The 19,466-nt window shown below is 36.0% G+C and overlaps 1 protein-coding gene and 1 pseudogene across 1 annotated transcript in view; both read left to right on the forward strand.

Moving 5' to 3' along the window:
* The window catches only part of PTEN (phosphatase and tensin homolog), a 100,507-nt gene that overhangs the window by 79,055 nt on the left and 1,986 nt on the right, over window positions 1-19,466 (forward strand). Inside the window, exons 5-7 of the mRNA XM_011990298.1 lie at window positions 7,215-7,356; window positions 13,478-13,644; window positions 16,512-16,736. Coding sequence (XP_011845688.1) covers window positions 7,215-7,356; window positions 13,478-13,644; window positions 16,512-16,736 — 534 coding nt within the window. The remainder of the gene's footprint in view (window positions 1-7,214; window positions 7,357-13,477; window positions 13,645-16,511; window positions 16,737-19,466) is intronic.
* Window positions 1,190-1,706, forward strand: LOC105546961 (annotated as a pseudogene).

A 19,466-nucleotide genomic window follows, 5' to 3' on the forward strand; every position in this document is an offset into this window, starting at 1 on the left:
AGCTGTATTTTTATGCTGTGATTGAATTATAGTGTGTGATAAATTGCTCTTGTTTGGGTAGAATGCCATTTTACATTTTGAATTAATTGGTAATTGGATTAATCTTAACTTCAAAAAAAATTAATCTAAGAGTGGTATAAAGGATAGATTACAGAATGGATAAAGGGCGATAAATCAGTTGGCTATGGCGGAATTGCAGGAAGAAACTGAAATAGGCCACAGAAAACTGAAACTGACATTTTGAGTAGTATTTTGGAATCAAGATCTGGATTTTGGCAGCTGAGTAGATGCATAGGAATCAAAGATGAGTATACTAAGTGAACTTAATCTATGATTTGTCTCATTTTATTGTGTACCATTAGTGTGTATCCATGTATGTATGTGCCAGGTAGTTAATATGCTGACTGTGTCTCTTAGCTCCCCTCTGCTGCCTGGACCTTTGCCACAGTGCTAGAGTTCCCTCACTTCTCTTTTCTATAACCCTGTGATACTACTGCTGTCTCTCAACTGTGTTTCCTTCCTCAAGCAGAAAGAAGATGGCAGGATCATATTGTAGTTGACTAGAAGCTGTGGAGTTTGAGTGCTGGGATTATATCTAGTTCCATTACTTATGAAGATATATGACCTTACCTCATCTATAAAATGGTTTACCAATAGTACCTACCTTACATGGTTTTATGAATATTAAATTATGTATTTCTAAAGAGATTTAGAACAATACAAAGAATATGGTATGGGCTCAGTAAGTGGTGGTGGTGTTAGTTATTAGAAGGCCATCAAGTGCTGGAGAAAATAGTGAATATGATTGATGGAAATAAGGGGGGTTTTCCAAGTTAAAAAGCTTCAGTTTTTGGAAATGTGTGTTGTAAGTATTTCTGAGATTACCAGGTAGAAATTCCAGCCAGATGTTGGAATTCTGCACTGGCAGTTGGGAATAAAGTCATGTTGAAGGAGATAAGTTTTGGAGTTATTGTGTAAAATTGGTAAAGCACTGGAATAGATTGGATTGACAGAGGGGAGACTCTTTTGAGATAGGCCTATATTTAGGGACAAGAGAAGGGACAACCAATAAGGGTTGAAAGAAACCTTAAGAGAGTAAGTCCTATGACAGAAGCAGGGAAGTTTCAGAATGGATGCAGAAAGATCAGCCAGGCTCTTCCTGTTCTCCATCGTGGTGCGGCATCAAGGTGAAAAGGATAACACCATGCAGGAACTTTGCATCTACAGGCTCTGCTTCAACATCTGTTTAGGAGAAAGTGGAGACAGATTGACCTGAGTAACTAAGGTGTTGGAGCAGCTTACAGGTCAGACCTGGGGTTTTCCAAAGCTAGATAATACTGTTAGCCCTTTTGGCAATAGAAGAAATTAAAAGACTGTTGTCTGCTGCACAGTTCAAGAGGCCAAGGCAGATGAAATCTTGGAGAATGGTCTAAAGGTGCATGAGTGTGAGTTAAGAAAAAATACCTTCTCAGATACTGGAAACTTTGGTTTTGGGACCCAGGAACACATTGATCTAGGTATCAAATATGACCCAAGCATTGGTGTCTACAGCCTGGACTTCTATGAGGTGCTGGAAAAGCCACGTTTCATCATGGCAGATAAGAAGTGCAGGACAGGCTGCAGTGGTGCCAAATAGAATCAGCAAAGAGTAGGCCGTGCACTGGTTCCAGCAAAAGTATGATGGGATCATCCTTCCTGGCAAATAAATTCTCATTTCTACCCAAAAGGCCAATAAAAAGTTTTCAGTGAAATGTTTAAAAAAAAAAGATCAGCCAGCAGCCAGTAGGGTATCAATTGTTGAGAAAGCACTAATGACCATTAAGAAATCAGCCTCGACTGGGCATGGTGGCTCATGCCTGTAATCATAACACTTTAGGAGGCCAAGGCAGATTTCTTGAGTCCAGGAGTTGAGACCAGCCTGGGCAATGTGGCAAAACCCTCGTTTCTACTAAATAAATAAATAAGCCTTGGATAAAGAATAAAGATTACTTGAGCATATTATTTAGATACAAGTGGAGAGAATAAAGGCACATGCCAGATAGGAGATAATTAATAAAGCACTTGCCCAAAATAGAACCTCGTTGAACAGGAAGAGACATCAAGCATGAAGCAATTTTAAGATGGGAGAAGGGAATTTTGAGTGTTCATATTGGATGACCTCAGGGTTCCCAGTAAAACAGGAGCTGAATTCATTGAAGATGATGTGTTGGTCAGGATAAAAAGAGAGGTTGGGAGAACAAAGTACTAAAATCATTGTGGTCAAGAGTTTAGTAAGTGTATACCAGAAGAGTTATTGAGTGATATGAGTTTGAAATAGGCAAAGCTGTAGGAATGGGGGCTGGAAAGAATATTAGAAGGAACACTAAATATACTTCTGAGGTCTACCTCCTGGTCTGTGAACATAAAGGAGTTGAAAGAGTAATGGCTAAAGTTGTTTAGCTAAAGTTGTTTGGCTAAAGTTGTTTAGCTAAAGTTGTTTGGCTAAAGTTCTTTAGCTAAAGTTGTTTGGCTAAAGTTAGAATGTGTTGAAAGTTGTATTTGAGGAAAAAAGGTTAAGGATACAGTTGACCGTTCGATAATGTAGCCCACTGTTGACCAGAAGCCCTACCCATAACATAAACAGTCAATAACACATATTTTGCATATGTATTATATAGTATATTCTTACAATAAAGTAAACTAGAGAAAAGAACGTGTATCAAGAAAATCATAAGGAAGAGAAAATACATTTACAGTACTGTATTTATTGGTACTATACATTTATGTTGTCGGTTTACAAGATGAAGCATCTGAAATGGCCAGCAGCTATAGCTGTACGTATCTACTGTACATATCAAGCAAGTTACCTTATTCTTATAACATCCATGACTTTTCTCCACTTCTTGAAAGCACTTCCATTATCACTATTGGCACTTCATACAGGTCTCATGGTGTTAAGGTTTACAGCATTGCATTAAGCACAATGAAAAATACACAAGAGGGCTGGGCGCGGTGGCTCACGCCTGTAATCCCAGCACTTTGGGAGGCCGAAGCGGGCGGATCATGAGATCACGAGGTCAGGAGATTGAGACCATCCTGGCTAACATGGTGAAACCCTGTCTGTATTAAAAATACAAAAAATTAGCCAGGCATGGTGGCATGCGCCTGTAATCCCAGCTAATAGGGAGGCTGAGGCAGGAGAATCACTTGATCCCAGAAGGCAGAGGCTGCAGTAAGCCAAGATCGTGCCACTGCACTCCAGCCTGGGTGATAGAGCAAGACTGTGTCTCAAAAAAAAAAAAAAAAAGAAAAAGAAAAAAAAATACACAAGAACCGTGAGAGAGTGAGAGATAGCTTTTGATTGCAATACACAATTTACTGGAGAGATGAGCTGATCATACAGAGATGATTAGTGTCACATGGTGTTTTAAATAGATTCTTGCAACCCTTGAGCTCACTGCAGTAGCAACAGAAGTTAGCTATGAGATTTTAACAGTAGTATAGTATGTACTACAGTTAATATTACGTAACTATGATTTAATGCTGCATCTTTGCATTTGTTTATTATCTTGACTACAAGTGGTATTATGTCTGGTCTTAAGGTTTGTGTGCATATGTTTTGATGAATTTTAACTTTTTATAATAGGTTTGTGTATATTTTATGTCAGTAAATGATAAAACAGACTAATAATCTACATATATTTTATGTGTTCATGACATAAATCTAACTTTTTCTAAACTTTTTGATATTTCCAGGCTATGTGTTTCATCTGCAGGTTTTTTCAAATTGTTGAAATCTCTGAAAAATGTTATTGAAAAAAAATCCATATATATAAGTGGACCCACACATTTCAAACCTGTCTTCAAGGGTCAGCTGTGTAAATAATTTTCTTCATAATTAAAGTGGAAAAGGAGAGTTACTACTAGTAGAAAGTAGAACTGTACCCTTGAAATGTGTGTGTGTGTGTGTGTGTGTGTGTGGTTACAGATCAATTTAACTTAAAACTTCTTGGTTAGAGATAAAACTGGTCTTTATTAGCCTTAATTTACATGAAAAATGCAAAATGTTAGGCCAGGCACAGTGGCTCATGCCTGTAATCACATAACTTTGGGAGACTGAGGTGAGCAGATCACTTGAGGTCAGGAGTTCAAGACAGCCTGGACAACATGGTGAAACCCGTCTCTACTGAAAATACAAAAGCTAGCCAGGCGCAGTGGCACATGCCTGCAATCCTAGCTACTTGGGAGACTGAGGCAGGAGAATTGCTGGAACCCGGGAGGCAAGGTTGCAGTGGGCTGAGATCGCACCGCTGCACTTCAGAGTGGGTGACAGAGTGAGACTCCGTCTCAAAAAAAAAAAAGAAAAATTTGAAAACACAGAGTATTTTTTAATCTGCAAGAGCTTTATAGCCTTTTATTCATATGTATAAGCTTTTAAAGATGAGTAAAATTTTAATTTAGTGTGGACTTTCCACTCATTTGAAATCCTATATTACAGGTGTTAATTCAATTTTAGTGAGTGTGCATCATGGCTCAGAGGGATAGGACTAGAATGAGGAGGTCACATTGGAGACTCTGAAACAGATACATGTGAGCCTCCCAACTTTTTGATATTTGTTAATCTAGAAATGTTGAATTTCGGGTGCTGACAAGGCAGCAGGTAGATAATAATTGCAAAGTTAAGAAAATAGACTATAATTTTGATGGTAAACTAATCGATTAAATTTTAAAATGTACTTTTCCATGGTTTTCTTTGAATTGTCAGTAATTTTGTTTCAACTGGTATTCATACATAAATTATTCACCCAATGTTGACAACTAGTAGATTTACATATTTTTTATGTTTGCCTATCCTTTTTTGGGTAAGGATTAACAGAATGTATAAACACCTACATTATAGGTACACTGCTAATCACTTGCTACTTGAAAAAACCTAAAGCTTTGAAATCTTTTTATTATTACACACAGACTTATGCCAAAAATGGAGATAAAGAGAAAAATGTCATCCACTAAACCCCAACAAATAATGTCGACAATGTGGTCTCCTGGTAGACTTGCATTGACTTAATTTTTTAAAAAAATTTTATTGCATATTTTGACTAGATTATAAATGCATATGGTTAAAAAATTCACATGATTCAAAAAAGTTCCCCTCCCACTCATCTTCCATGTGATATTTCCTTTAGCTAACCTACTTAGCAATTCTATATTTATCCTGCTAAACATGAATGACAGTTGTTTGCTGAAATTACATTGAATGTGATGTAATAAGTCATTGTAAGTTTACATTTTTTAGCTTTAATAATTTTTAATGTTTTAATGAAGAGTAGTAGTACTGCTCTTCAAAGTACTACTATTTTCCCTTACCTTTTACTATTTTGTTAAGAAAATCATATAGAAATAAAACTCCAGCTATTCAAAAACTGTACCTTAAGTACAGGTAGAGAATTGCTAAAACCGTATACTATTTTGTAGTTTTAGCATGCTTTTGTGTAACTGCATCTGGTGTTTGATCCTCATGAGAACCCTGTTAAGAAGGAAGGGTACATATTATTGTCCTGATTTTCCTTCGAAAACACGTCAGAGTTTGTATTTTGACTGTCAGCATTTAAATACAAGTCTTTTATTTATAAAATTGTGGTCTTTATACTGTGGCCAAAATCTTAAATCACTTGTCAGGATTAGAAATGGTTTATACCTGTTTTTTTGACATTTATACACATACACACATATTTTTAAATTGTCTATAATAAAATCATGCGCATCTTTGAAAAAATATTAGGAGTACTACAATGGATACCTACATACTTGCTATTTATCATACCTGGTTTTTTGTTTGTTTGTTTGTTTTTTGAGACAGTCTGTCTCTGTTGTCCAGGCTGGAGTGCAGTGGCGCGATCTCAGCTCATTGCAACCTCTGTCTCCCAGGCTCAAGTGATTGTCCTGCCTCAACCTCCCAAGTAGCTGGGACTACAGGTACACACCAACACGCCCAGCTAATTTTTTGTATTTTTGGTAGAGACGGGGTTTCACCATGTTGGCCAGGCTGGTCTCGAACTCCTGACCTCAAGTGATTCAGCCTGCCTTGGCCTCCCAAAGTGCTGAGATTACAGGTTGTGAGCCACTGTGCCCGGCCTGTTTTTAAATTCACATAAATAAGTTTTATATTTTTCATTAGGGAGAATAAGGTTATTTGTGTCCAGAATTTTTAAGACACTGGGGAGATGCAGATGCCAGTAGTAATTTAAAGAGAAATAATTGCAAATTCTTTTTCCTCTTGAGTATACTTTCATTTAAATTACAGTTTTCTGTAAGTTACTTTTAACTGTTAAACTTCTTAATGTTGCTTATTGTTTGTCTTATATTTCTAGGTTGGATTTTTCTTAAGTCACATGTCTAATAAACCCTTAAATACCTCATTTATTCATCATCGTTAGTGAATGCATTATTGTACATATTAGATTTTTCTCTTTAGATAACTCAGCTTCCCCTATTAAATGCCACATATATTATATATATTTTGTTTATGTTTTATTATTTAATGAACTCTTGAGAACTACATGCATTTTAATCATTTGTAATACTTACATTTTCTAAAATCCTTCATTTTCCCCTGGTTTCTTCAGCAAATAGATGCATGTAGTACAGGGATAGCTTTACTTCTGTTAGAAGATTGTTGCACACATTTACATCATCTGCATACTCCTGTTTTTGTTGGACTCTAATGCCAGCATCAGTTTTTGCTGCTGCTATTTCTGCCTCTTAAAGGCAATATGCCTCTGTCTAGTTTGCTGATTCTGATACGCTTTGCCCTGGAAAGTAGGTAATCAAGTTTGTGAGGAACTGTGTGTTTAAGGAGTCCATAAATCCTTGTGGGGAGCCCTAGGTGTAAAGAGCACAGCTGTAGGGCAGAGGCCTTTGACATTTATTTTGGATATGCAGTGGCCTTTGCCTATGGGGTTCACGGGTCAGAGCACTGTTGTGACCTTTGAATAAATGGGGTGTTACGATAATTGTTTCAAGGGAGAAGAGTTATTCTTATATTATCCTTTGTATTGATATTGCTCTTATTTATTACTGAGCTGAATTTAAGTATTAATCATTTAAGGTCAAATTTCTAATGTACATATGTTCTTCAATGGCTACAACCCAGTTACTATAGCAATTTAGTGAAATAACTATAATGGAACATTTTTTTTGAATTTGGCTTCTCTTTTTTTTTTTCTGTCCACCAGGGAGTAACTATTCCCAGTCAGAGGCGCTATGTGTATTATTATAGCTACCTGTTAAAGAATCACCTGGATTATAGACCAGTGGCACTGTTGTTTCACAAGATGATGTTTGAAACTATTCCAATGTTCAGTGGCGGAACTTGCAGTAAGTGCTCTGAATTCTCATCCTTCCATGTATTGGAACAGTTTTCTTACCATATCTAGAAGTTTATATAAAAATTTAGAAAGAAATTTACCACATTTAAAATTTATGCAGGAGACTATATTTCTGAAGCATTTGAACAAATTAATTAGCTTTGTTGTTCAACTCATTGGGCTAAAGAAGCCAAAAGCAATGGGTTTTAATGTAGTCGAAGCCAAATTATATTTATGAAAGAAATATTCTGTGTTATACACCAAATACAGCCCAATTCTGACCAGATGATGGAAGAACCTGTCCCATCAGAGGTCCAGCATGAGGTCCAGCAGAGGTCCACCAGAGGAGTTCAGCAATGTGCTGGTCTTAGGGCAGGGATCAAGTCCTTAATATCTTAGGGAAACTAGGTATTGACAATAATGGTGACAAAGCAATAAAAAGGAAAGGAAGAAGTGATAAGACATGGCAGCAAGCTGAAGTAAGATTAGTAAAGAATAGGAATCAAAGTATGTGGAGTGTTAGAGAAAACCTGGATTTAGATCCGGATTCCCGTCCTAGATCTGTCATTAATCTATTGTGTAACCCTGGGCACATCATCTACCTCTCTTTGAGTTTGCTTGTCAATAAAATGAAGAGACTTTGAAATCTGAAACTTCTGGATAAGTATGAAGTACAGATTATATCACTGATGTCTGCCTCTAATTTATTTCTCCCTTTTACCCTAATCTCTATAAGTCTACCTCAGTCATCCTGATCCTATTCTACTTCTCCGATGATGTTTGTCAGATAGGTGTGATCATCATCATCAGATCTGTTCTGTATTCTTAGAGACAGATAACTTTATCAAAGACCGGAGTTTATTAGTATAGCATGTTAAATAAAGGCTTCTAAAGAGTCTCATTGATGCTCTTTACATCTCAGTACAGTTTTTAAAACTGCTGAATGCAAGGTACTGGGCTGTTGGAAGTGACTAACAAAGGAATGTAACAGATTCATAGAGAAGGAAAAAGGAAGAAAAACTCATGCTCTTCCTGTAGTATTGATGTCAGTGTAAGAGCCAAGAGAAAGGTATAAAGTATCATGGAGATATTAAGGGAGAGAAAACATTCACTTTAGTAATCTTTCCTAATTTTCTAGTTTCCTCTTATGTACTATGATATAATACTGTAGTAAAGCTTTAATATAAAACTAGCTATGTAATTAAGTGGGAGGTTGTGGGGCTAGGCATAAGGCTCACACCTGTAACCACAGCACTTTGGGAGGCTGAGGCAGGCAGATCACTTGATCTCAGGAGTTTGAGACCAGCCTGGGCAACAAGGTGAAACCCTATCTCTACTAAAAACACAAAAATTAGCTGGGCATGGTGGCGCACACCTGTAGTCCCAGCTTCTCGGGAGACTGAGGCAGGAGAATCACTTGAACCTGGGAGTCCAAGGTTGCAGTGAGCCGAGATCATGCCGCTGCACTCCATCCTGGGCATTGGAGCAAGACTTTGTCTTAGAAATAAATAAATAAAAATAAAATAAAATAAATGGGAGGTTCTGTGTATCAGTTACAAATGCTACATTCAGAAAAGCTCTTGAAGGTTTTCAAACAGTTTCTTAAAGGAGGTTCACCAGCTCTTTATTGAACATTGGAAAAAACATACAGTTTAGATTGGCATTAAAACTGAAAGAAGTGGCCAGACGCAGTGGCTCACACCTGTAATCCCAGCACTTTGGAAGGCCGAGGTGGACAGGTCACCTGAGGTCAGGAGTTCAAGACCAGCCTGGCCAACATGGTGAAACCCCAACTCTACTAAAAATACAAAAATTAGCCAGGCGTGGTGATGCATGCCTGTAGTCCCAGGTACTTGGAAGGCTGAGGCAGGAGAATCGCTTGAAGCCAGAAGTTACAGTGAGCCGAGATTGCGTCATTGCACTCCAGCCAAGGCAATAAGAGTAAGACTCCGCATCAAAAAAAAAAAGACTCCTGAAAGAAGTATTACAGGCAATGGGAAATAGCTTCAGTTAAAGTGCAGCAGAAGGAAAAAGCTGGACAAGAATGTAGTGACAGATAATAGGTATGGAACGTATGACTGACTGTTAGAGGATCCTGAATGGGGATAACAGACTTGATTTAATAAATACTGAGATGTCATGATAACACTTGAGGATTAAACCATGTTTTTAAGGACAGTTGTATGCAAAGTTATAATCGCAAGAGTAAAACATAGTGGAAAAGAAACCAGTAATAAAACTTGCCTTAATGCATGTATGCTAAGACAATCAAATGGGATTTCATTAATTTTTTATTTGCCATTTATAGCTAAAGATTTTGTAAAAGTTTTGATCCCAGTCAGGTGAAATAGTCACAGAAAGAAAGAAAAGTGCATCTGAGACTTGAAGACATTAATGTTGATATTTTGGTTTTAAACGTGTTTTAAATCTCGTAGAAGTGAGCTTCTCACATGACAATATTCAGTGGGTACTTGGGAGTATGGGTTCGAATCTAGGTAGGAGATATATCGATATTTTGGTCAGCGTCAGGAAAGGGAGAGTAGTGAAGCCTTTCATATAAATATGGTCTGGAGTTTGGGGATGGGAAGGCTCGGAGGAAAAGAAGAAAAGGAGAGGGTGAGGACTGTGATAAGAATGGCAACTTGGGTTTAGGAAGAAGAGGAATCAATAAAGAAAACAGAGGTAGTGCTGAAAAATACAGCATCTTCTGTAGGGATTTGCAGCTTTTTCTTACTTGATTTTTGTCTTAGTATTTCCAAGTGATAGAAAAAGTTACTATACTCTAGACATTTAACAGGGTTAAAAATGTTACTGAAAGATGATCAGTGTGGTTTTCTTTCAAGACTATAACAATATGTATATATCCAAGGAATTTTAATTCTGACTTTAAAAAATTGTTTTACTTGTATAAATTTAAGGACACAAGTGTAATTTTGTTACGTGTATAGATTGTGTAGTGGTCAAGTCAGGGCTTTTAGGGTGTCCATCATCTAAATAATATACATTGTACCCATTAAGTAATTTCTCATTATCTCCTCTCCCTTTCAAGTCTCCACTATCTCCCATTCTCTGCATTCTGATTTTCATTTGCTAGGTGTATTAGGTTGTTTTTGCGTTGCTATAAAGAAATACTAGAGACTGAGTATTAAGCAGGTTTAACCTGTTTTCTTTATAAATTCTTCTTTAATTGGTTCATGGTTCTGCACGCTATACAGAAAGCATAGCAGTATCTGCTTCTGGGGAGGCCTCAAGAAGCCTCCAATCATGGCTGAAGGCAAAAGGGGAGCATGGTGAGAATGGGAGCAAGAAAGAGAAGGAGTGGTGGGGAGAAGGTGCCACCCACTTTTAAATGTCAGCTCACTTATCACCAAGAGGATGGCCCAAGCCATTCATGTGGGATCTGCCCCCATGATTCAAGCACCTTCCACCAGGCCCCACCTCTAGCATTGGGGATTACAATTCAACCTCAGATTTGGGAGGGAAAGATATCCAGACTATATCACTAGGTCTGGATCTTGTTATTTATTTTTTGGAACATATTCAGTCATATACGAGGATATATATATAGTAGAAGTCCACAGAACCATACTAATATTGGACTTCTGGTTGGTTAGGTCTTATCTATCTGAAACATGATATTCATATTGCAGAGAAGATTATTTTCTTTAGTGATTGAGGAAATCTTTACTACTTATAAATTTTTATATAATACTAAAATATTTGAAGATGTACATTTTGGATGTAGTTTAATTGAAACCTGGAAGTACTATTAATTTGCTTTTGAAAGTCCTAAAATCAGGGTTATCAGATTCTGAATTAATGGAGTTTAAAAAGATTTCTCAGCACTTTGGGAGGCTGAGGCGGGCGGATCACGAGGTCAGGAGATCGAGACCATCCTGGCTAACATGGTGAAACCCCGTCTCTACTAAAAAATACAGAAAACGTGGCAGGCGCCTGTAGTCTCGGCTACTTGGGAGGCTGAGGCAGGAGAATGGCGTAAACCCGGGAGGCGGAGCTTGCAGTGAGCTGAGATCTGGCCACTGCACTCCAGCCTGGGCGACAGAGCAAGACTCCGTCTCAAAAAAAAAAAAAAAAAAGATTACAAGGCAGTTTTGCAATTTTATTCTGATTAATTTTATCACAGCTTTGGAATCCTACTTTGTTTATTTGCTTCTTCAGTTAGATTTCCCAGCGAAATTTCAGTATCACATAAAGTCTTATGAAATGGCCCATTGCACTTTGAACTTTGAGGGAAGGAAGTGAAATTTATTGATAGATTGTTGGTGTAATATTTCTCCTGTTTGTGGTAGCTTTTTCAAATAATGTATCTTAGAAGACCATGTTAGAATAACCTTCATGCTTTTATCAAACATATTAATTATGTGATTGCTGATAGTGCTTTAAATATTACATAGAAATAGTAGTAGGTGTTTACTAAACTGGAAATTTTGTATAACTTGGTTTAGCTTTTGCCTTGTTCTCAGTGACATTGATAAAAATGTAAGACTTTTGTTTATCTTTTAGAATAATGACACCTTTTGGTGCTGAAAATTTTTTGTTATATATATATACATAGTATAAATATAAAATATATTTAAATATAATATTTCTCATAACTTTATGTAAGCTTGTGTTTCTCTTTCTCTGTAATCTTTGCATGTTTTCTTCAAATGGCACTTCATAACCTCCTAAGGTTAATAAATTTCTTTGTAATGGACTTTTGTTTTCTAATTCCTCAACGTATGACAAATGAATTATATATACTTCGTCAAATTATTTAGGTAACTTTAAGTTTTTGATGTCCTGGGATCATAACATTCATGTCTTTAATTTCTGTCATTAAGGTCATTAGCTATAAATGAATTTATGAGTAGATTTAAAAAATAAAACATATAATCCTTCCCTTAACACACTTTCCCACCATTTGGTTGAATTGCTAGTGTAAAAGCATGATGAATTTTGAGAAGTTATATTTTACCAGTTACTTTATTTTTTTATTTATTTATTTTTTTGAGACAGAGTCTTGCTCAGTCGCCCAGGCTGGAGTGCAGTGGCACCATCTCAGCTCACTGCAAGCTCCGCCTCCCGGGTTCACTCCATTCTTCTGCCTCAGCCTCCCGAGTAGCTGGGACTACAGGCGCCCGCCGCCACGCCCGGCTAATTTTTTGCATTTTTAGTAGAGATGGGATTTCACCGTGTTAGCCAGGATCGTTTCGCTCTCCTGACCTCATGATCCGCCCGCCTCGGCCTCACAAAGTGCTGGGATTACAGGCGTAAGCCACTGCGCCCGGCCAGTTACTTTATTTTTTACCAGTTATTTAAAACAGACATGAACCAAAGCCAGAATACTTGTTAATGAAAATGAGATGTTTTGGAGGAAAGGGAGGTTGTGCTGCAGTTTTTACTTGAACTCTGTTGCATTTCTTTACAGAAATTTCAAATCTTTTGTTTCCTGTTTCTTATGATGGTAGCATTATATATCTTTAAAATGTGATCTATAGGTAAAATGAATGATGGTTAATTTTTTAAATAAATATTTAGACTTGTGTTTTTGAAATTTATTATAACATTGTTATAGGTTTTATCCTCTTTCTCTTGTGAACATGTAATGATTTATATTTTGTGATCTTTGCCACATGCTAGAGACTTCAGAATACTATAGCAAATACCTGTCTTCTTTATGTTTTAAAATTTTTCCTGACCACTGCCTGTTGATACCTGTCTTAAAAGTTTTTTTGATGTTGTTCACAAATGTACCAGATAATTATTTCATCGTTTTTAATGCTTAAAGTTTTTATTTATATTAGGATTTTTAGTATGATTTTAATGTTAAAGTTTTGAAGTTATTCTGCCGCTAAAAGTCTAATCTTGGGACTTACTATTCAGGAAACAGAACTTGACTTTTATACAAGTAATAGGACCTTATTTTGAAAGTTCAAACTGGAGAAAATCTTACATTTTTTCTATTTCTATTTCATTTATTTCCATTGATTTGCTTTAGATCAAGATTGCAGATGCGGGATCCATATTTTGTGAATATTGCTGATATTAATCATTAAAATCACTTTTGACAGTTTGACAGTTAAAGGCATTTCCTGTGAAATGATACTAGTATGTATTTAACCATGCAGATCCTCAGTTTGTGGTCTGCCAGCTAAAGGTGAAGATATATTCCTCCAATTCAGGCCCCACACGACGGGAAGACAAGTTCATGTACTTTGAGTTCCCTCAGCCGTTACCTGTGTGTGGTGATATCAAAGTAGAGTTCTTCCACAAACAGAACAAGATGCTAAAAAAGGTTTGTACTTTACTTTTATTGGGAGAAATATCCAAAATACGGACAGATTAAAAGCTATATTTTATTTTATGACATATAAGGAACTATAATTTGTTTTCTATTAGATATGCAGGTGTTTTGCTTACTCTGGCATTGGTGAGACACTATAAGGGTAAATAATCCTATTTGAAGGAAAAGGCCTTACAGCATTGGAACATGAGAGGAATTTTCCTTAACAAGGATGGTTAACTGAGAAGAAATTAGCATGGGACCAAGATTTTAAAAATTTTGGTCTATAGTAGAAATGAGATCTGTTCTGTGGTCTTACATAGTGACACAAACCACTTTTTCTTCATTTTGGCTTACGTTTCTTTTTCTTTCCCCCCTTTTTTTTTCCTTTTTGTTAGAGAGAGGGTCTCATTCTATTGCCCAGGCTGAGTAGCTAAGACTACAAGCATGTGCCACCACACCCAGCTAATTTTTTTAATTTTTATTTTTTTTTTGTAGGGAAAGGGTCTCACTGTGTTGCCCAGTCTGGTCTCAAACTCCTGGGCACAAGCAGTCCTCATGCTTCGGCATCCCAAAGTGTTAGAATTATAGGAGTGAGCCATCATGCCTGACCTTATATTTCTTAAGACTTGATTATTTTCTGTTTAGCTTCTGTGGATTTACTGATTAGTTTTTTAACTAGGAGAGAAATCAGTATGAAGAGGAAGTAATAAAGAATGAAAGCATGGTATTGAAATGTGCAGGTTTAGAAAGTTAATCAAGTTTGAATTTGATTGGCCTGTATTTAGAGAAGGCAACGACTTAGTTTAAAACCAACTACTGGCCCAGCGCGGTGGCTCACGCCTGTAATTCCAGCACTTTGGGAGGCTGAGGCAGGCAGGTCACCTGAGGTCAGGTGTTCGAGACCAGCCTGGTCAACATGGTAAAACCCTGTCTCTACTAAAAATACAAAAAAATTAGCTGGGTATGGTGGCAGGTGCCTGTTATCCCAGCTACTCAGGAGGATTGAGGCAGGAGAATTGCTTGAACCCAAGAGGTGGAGGTTGCATGAGCCAAGAATGCACTGTTGCACTCCAGCCTGGGCAACAAGAGTGAAACTCTGTCTCAAAGAAAAAGGAAAAAAAAAAACCAACTGTCTTCATTTAAAATATTAAATGTATATATTTAAAGTGAGACTAAGGTGCAACATTTTTAGATAGTAATGAAGAAAAGCAGTAAATTTGTATTGTTGCTGCCTTGTTAAACATACTAGATAGCATATTGCTAATCTTTAAACATCCTCAATAATAGGATATATTTAGTTGTTCTGATTTTTAGCTTTTCTTTTGAAAGAAAATAAGAGGAAGTTTCATTTACTGCACAATTTTAAATGCTGCTTTGACGTATCAGAAGAAATATAATTTCCTTTATCCAGAATCCAAGTAGCTGGAAAAAAAAAAAATCAAAATGTACTGCACATCTTTTTTTAAACCAGAAACCCATTTCCTATCATCTGTACAAGTAAAAGTTAAATATATCTCAATAACTTTGAAAAATTATTTTTTGATAATCCAGGAAGTATTAACAACTGTTTTAAAATTAAGATAACTAGTAATTTTTATTTTGCTTTCAAAAATAGGCACCTACATCATCATCTCTGCATACCTTTAGGAATTTACTAATTCTTATTTCCCTTCATCTGTACTTTAACATATGCAAAATTGAAGGTTAATTACTTATGATTTACTTGTTTATCCTTGACTACACAAATTTCCATTTTATTAATTTTCCCTGCCTTATTTAAGAATATGCTGTGATTAAAACAGACAAAAAGTTTTAGTATAATCCATATATATATATGGAATTCACCTTTTTGTTATTTAAATATTATTAGCTTATTTTCTTCTAATTCTAAGTAAAATACAGTTACTGGCTGAAATAATTGAAATAAGCAAAAAAAAAATTTAAAGACTTGTAAACAAAGTTACTTTGTCAGGTACTGCTAAAAGATGCAATAAAATTTAAGACATAATATCCTTAAAGATCTTATTTTCTAGGGGAAAAAAAACTTTTAAGATAAATTAGAATAAAAGATTTAAATGGCATTTTAAGGTACCAATAAGATGACACAAGGCTGTACATCATTAATTGCCAAATTATTTATGCAGGCCAGATTTCTGTGTTGGTCAATAGAGGTTTAAAGTGATGAACTTCTGTTGTGGTTTTTTATTAAGAAAGTATTATCTTATTAGAAGTGATTTTTTTAAGACCAAGCATTTTATAACATCAAAAGAAATCAGTAGTACTCTTCCCTATCCCCTCATATTTATTCTGAAAGTATTCAAGCATTATATTGTCATGTAAGAAAGTAGAGCTTCTCATGTTTGTATTGCTGTAGAAGTAAACATGTATTTGTGGTGTGTCATCAGGGAAGTTGCACTCTCCTTCTAAGAACTTTTGTTAAAGTAAATCTTGGAATAGGTAGCTCATTTGAAAAGTAGAAGAAATTAAGTCCATGTCTGAATTTTGTTTTTATATGTATGTACACATAAACTAAAAACATATTTAAAGCTAGTATTAGACTAGAAAAGAGGTTTTTTTACTTAAAAATTTAAGACAAAAGTAATTTATCTTAGATCTTGTGAGATTGTATTTTTGGTTTAAAATTTGAGTACCGAAAAATCATGTGAATGAAAATGCAACAGATAACTCAGATTGCCTTATAATAGTCTTTGTGTTTACCTTTATTCAAAATATCAGATGATAGTTTATTTTGTTGACATTTTGGCAAATGTTTAACACAGGTGACATATTTTCTTTTTTAAAAAAATAAAACATCATTAATTAAAATATGTCATTTCATTTCTTTTTCTTTTTCTTTTTTTTTTTTTTTTTTTTAGGACAAAATGTTTCACTTTTGGGTAAATACATTCTTCATACCAGGACCAGAGGAAACCTCAGAAAAAGTAGAAAATGGAAGTCTATGTGATCAAGAAATTGATAGCATTTGCAGTATAGAGCGTGCAGATAATGACAAGGAATATCTAGTACTTACTTTAACAAAAAATGATCTTGACAAAGCAAATAAAGATAAAGCCAACCGATACTTTTCTCCAAATTTTAAGGTCAGTTAAATTAAACATTTTGTGGGGGTTGGTGACTTGTATGTGTGTGATGTGTGTTTAATTCTAGGAGTACAGCTGATGAAGAACTTGCTTGACAAGTTTTTAAATTATGTATTATTTAGAAGCTGTGTTTACATAGCAGTAACATGAAAGTTTCTAATAAAATACCCAATGTACACAGAGTCAAAAAAGCTGCAATTTTCCTTTTCCCAATTCTTTGTTGTTGTTTGGTAAAATCTGGTGCAAAGGTGCGGGAGGGGGCTAAATGACTGGGATATGAAGTAGGAATGGGAGAGGAAAGAAATGTATGGGAACTCAGTCATTTGGGAATGATTGATATGGAATGTTTTTACTACTTCCACTCCTGTCTCCCTTCCAATTTATTCTCAACCCCTCAGAGTGATCTTAAAAATAGACTTGATTGTGTCACTTCTGTTTACACTTTATAAAGACCTTGTGTGTTTTTTTTTTTACCATGACCTACAAGGACCATCATAATTTAGCACAGGCCTACCTCCTACATCAGCACTAATCACCTTCTCTCTTTGCTTCTTGAGATTCAGTCATACTGGTCTCTCTTCAGTTCTTCAAAATGCTAAGCTTCTGCCTCTAGTCGTTCCAGTTCTTTTCCTTCTCCCGGTACCTTTTCATCTCAGCCTTTTCCCCCGACCTTCTCATGGCTATCTTCATATTTCCAGCCTTAACTTCAATCTCATATTCTCTGAAGGTCTCTGATTGTCCTCCTGTTATTGTTTTTTTTAAAAATCCTATTTCCTTATATTGTGTCTTACAATTATTTGGTTTGTTTCATTTTTGTGTATATATGATATATGTATTTATACATAGGTATATATATCTACTTATAGACAATAATTGTTCAGATTTTAAAAATCTGATTTGTAAACATTCCCAAATGGTTTGCCATTTTTTTCTTCCCCTTTCCTATTTCTTGTTCTACCTGATTTTCCCCTGTTCATTCACCACACTCTTTTCTTTCTCTTTTTTACTCTCTCTTAATTTGTCATTCAATTTTTGTAACATGTAACAAATCTAACTGTAGCTTCTGAGTTTTTAAGAATATTGCTAGTAATACTTCACCTGTAATCCCAGCACTTTGGGAGGCTAAGGCAGGCAGAGCACTTGAGGCTAGGAGTTTAAGACCAGCCAGGCCAATATGGCGAAACCCTGTCTGCACTAAAAATACAAAAATTAGCTGGGCGTGGTGTCACACACCTGTAATCCCAGCACTTGGGAGGCTGAGGCACAAGAATTGCTTGAGCCTGGGAGGTGGAGGTTGCAGTGAGCCGAGATCACACCAGTGCACGTGCACTTCACACCAGTGCACGTGCACTTCAGCGACACAGCAAGACTCTCTCTTAATAAAAAAGAAAAGAAAGAAAGAAAGATATATATATGTTTGTATATTGGTAGTAATAGTAATACTTAAAAAAAAGTAAAGGGGCACCTACATGTTTTAAGTGAAAATAGATCTAACGTTAAATGCCTTTAGCTCTTAAATTTTAAGTGTTCAGAAATTTCCCTTTTTAAAAAATTTTAATACATAATAATTGTACATATTTATAGGATACAGAGTGATATTTTCATGTATGCAGTGTGTGATGATCAAATCAGGATAAGAGCATATGAATCACCTTAAACATTTGTCATTTGTTTGTGTTGGGAACATTTAAACTTCTATCTTCTAGCTATTTGAAAATATACGGTAAATTATTGTTGACTAGTTAACAGTTCTATAGAATGCTATAATTTATTCCTCCTGTCTGTAATTTTTTGTCTTTTAACCAACATTTGCCTATCCTCCCCTACCCCTCCCTTTCCCAGCCTCTAATAACCACACTCCTATGAGCTCAACTTTTTTAGCTCCCATATATGAGTGAAAACATACAGTATTTATCTTTCTGTACCTGACTTATTTTACTTGACATCATGTCCTCCGGGCTAGACATTCTCTTTAGAATCCACAGGTTTCTTTTCTTTTCTCTAAATCTGCATTTTGCTCAACCATTAACTTTTAAAATGTCTTTTTCCCTTTAGTTTTATTGTTTTCTGTTTCAATATTGCAAGACGTTTTATATTTGTGACTACAAATAAAAACTCTCCGTTATTAGTAAACAAATACAATGTCATATAGTGGTAAGTGCTATAAAAAATAGAGACAGGATAGAGAGTAATCTTGGTTTGTGTGTTTTTTGTTTTTTAGCTAGGATGATTAGAGAAGGCCCAACCAAGCAAATAACATTTAAGCAGAGGCCTAAATCATGAATGAGTTATACAGATATCTGGGAAAAGAGGGAAGAGTAGAGATGCAGAAGCCCTTAGACAAGAGTGAGCTTGGTATATTTGAAGAGTGGATACGTCATTTTGACTAAAACAGAGTGGACGAGAAAACCAGTCCAAGTGTAAAGATACTAGTATGTGTTCAGCATAGGAAGGATGTAATCTGAATTTTGTGTTTAATATTCCCTGTGTTAATGCTTTCAAAACATAGACGAGTGAGGCAAGTAGGGAGAAGGGGTAATAATGGAAGCTGGGAGATTGGTTAAGAGGCACTTGACCATCCTGGCTAACACGGTGAAACCCCATCTCTACTAAAAATACAAAAAATTAGCCAGGCATGGTGGCGGGCACCTGTAGTCCCAGCTACTCGGGAGGCTGAGGCAGGAGAATGGCGTGAACCTGGGAGGCGGAGCTTGCAGTGAGCCGAGATCG

This window comes from Mandrillus leucophaeus, unplaced genomic scaffold (genome assembly GCF_000951045.1).
Source record: "Mandrillus leucophaeus isolate KB7577 unplaced genomic scaffold, Mleu.le_1.0 Scaffold376, whole genome shotgun sequence".
Classification (NCBI taxonomy): domain Eukaryota; kingdom Metazoa; phylum Chordata; class Mammalia; order Primates; family Cercopithecidae; genus Mandrillus; species Mandrillus leucophaeus.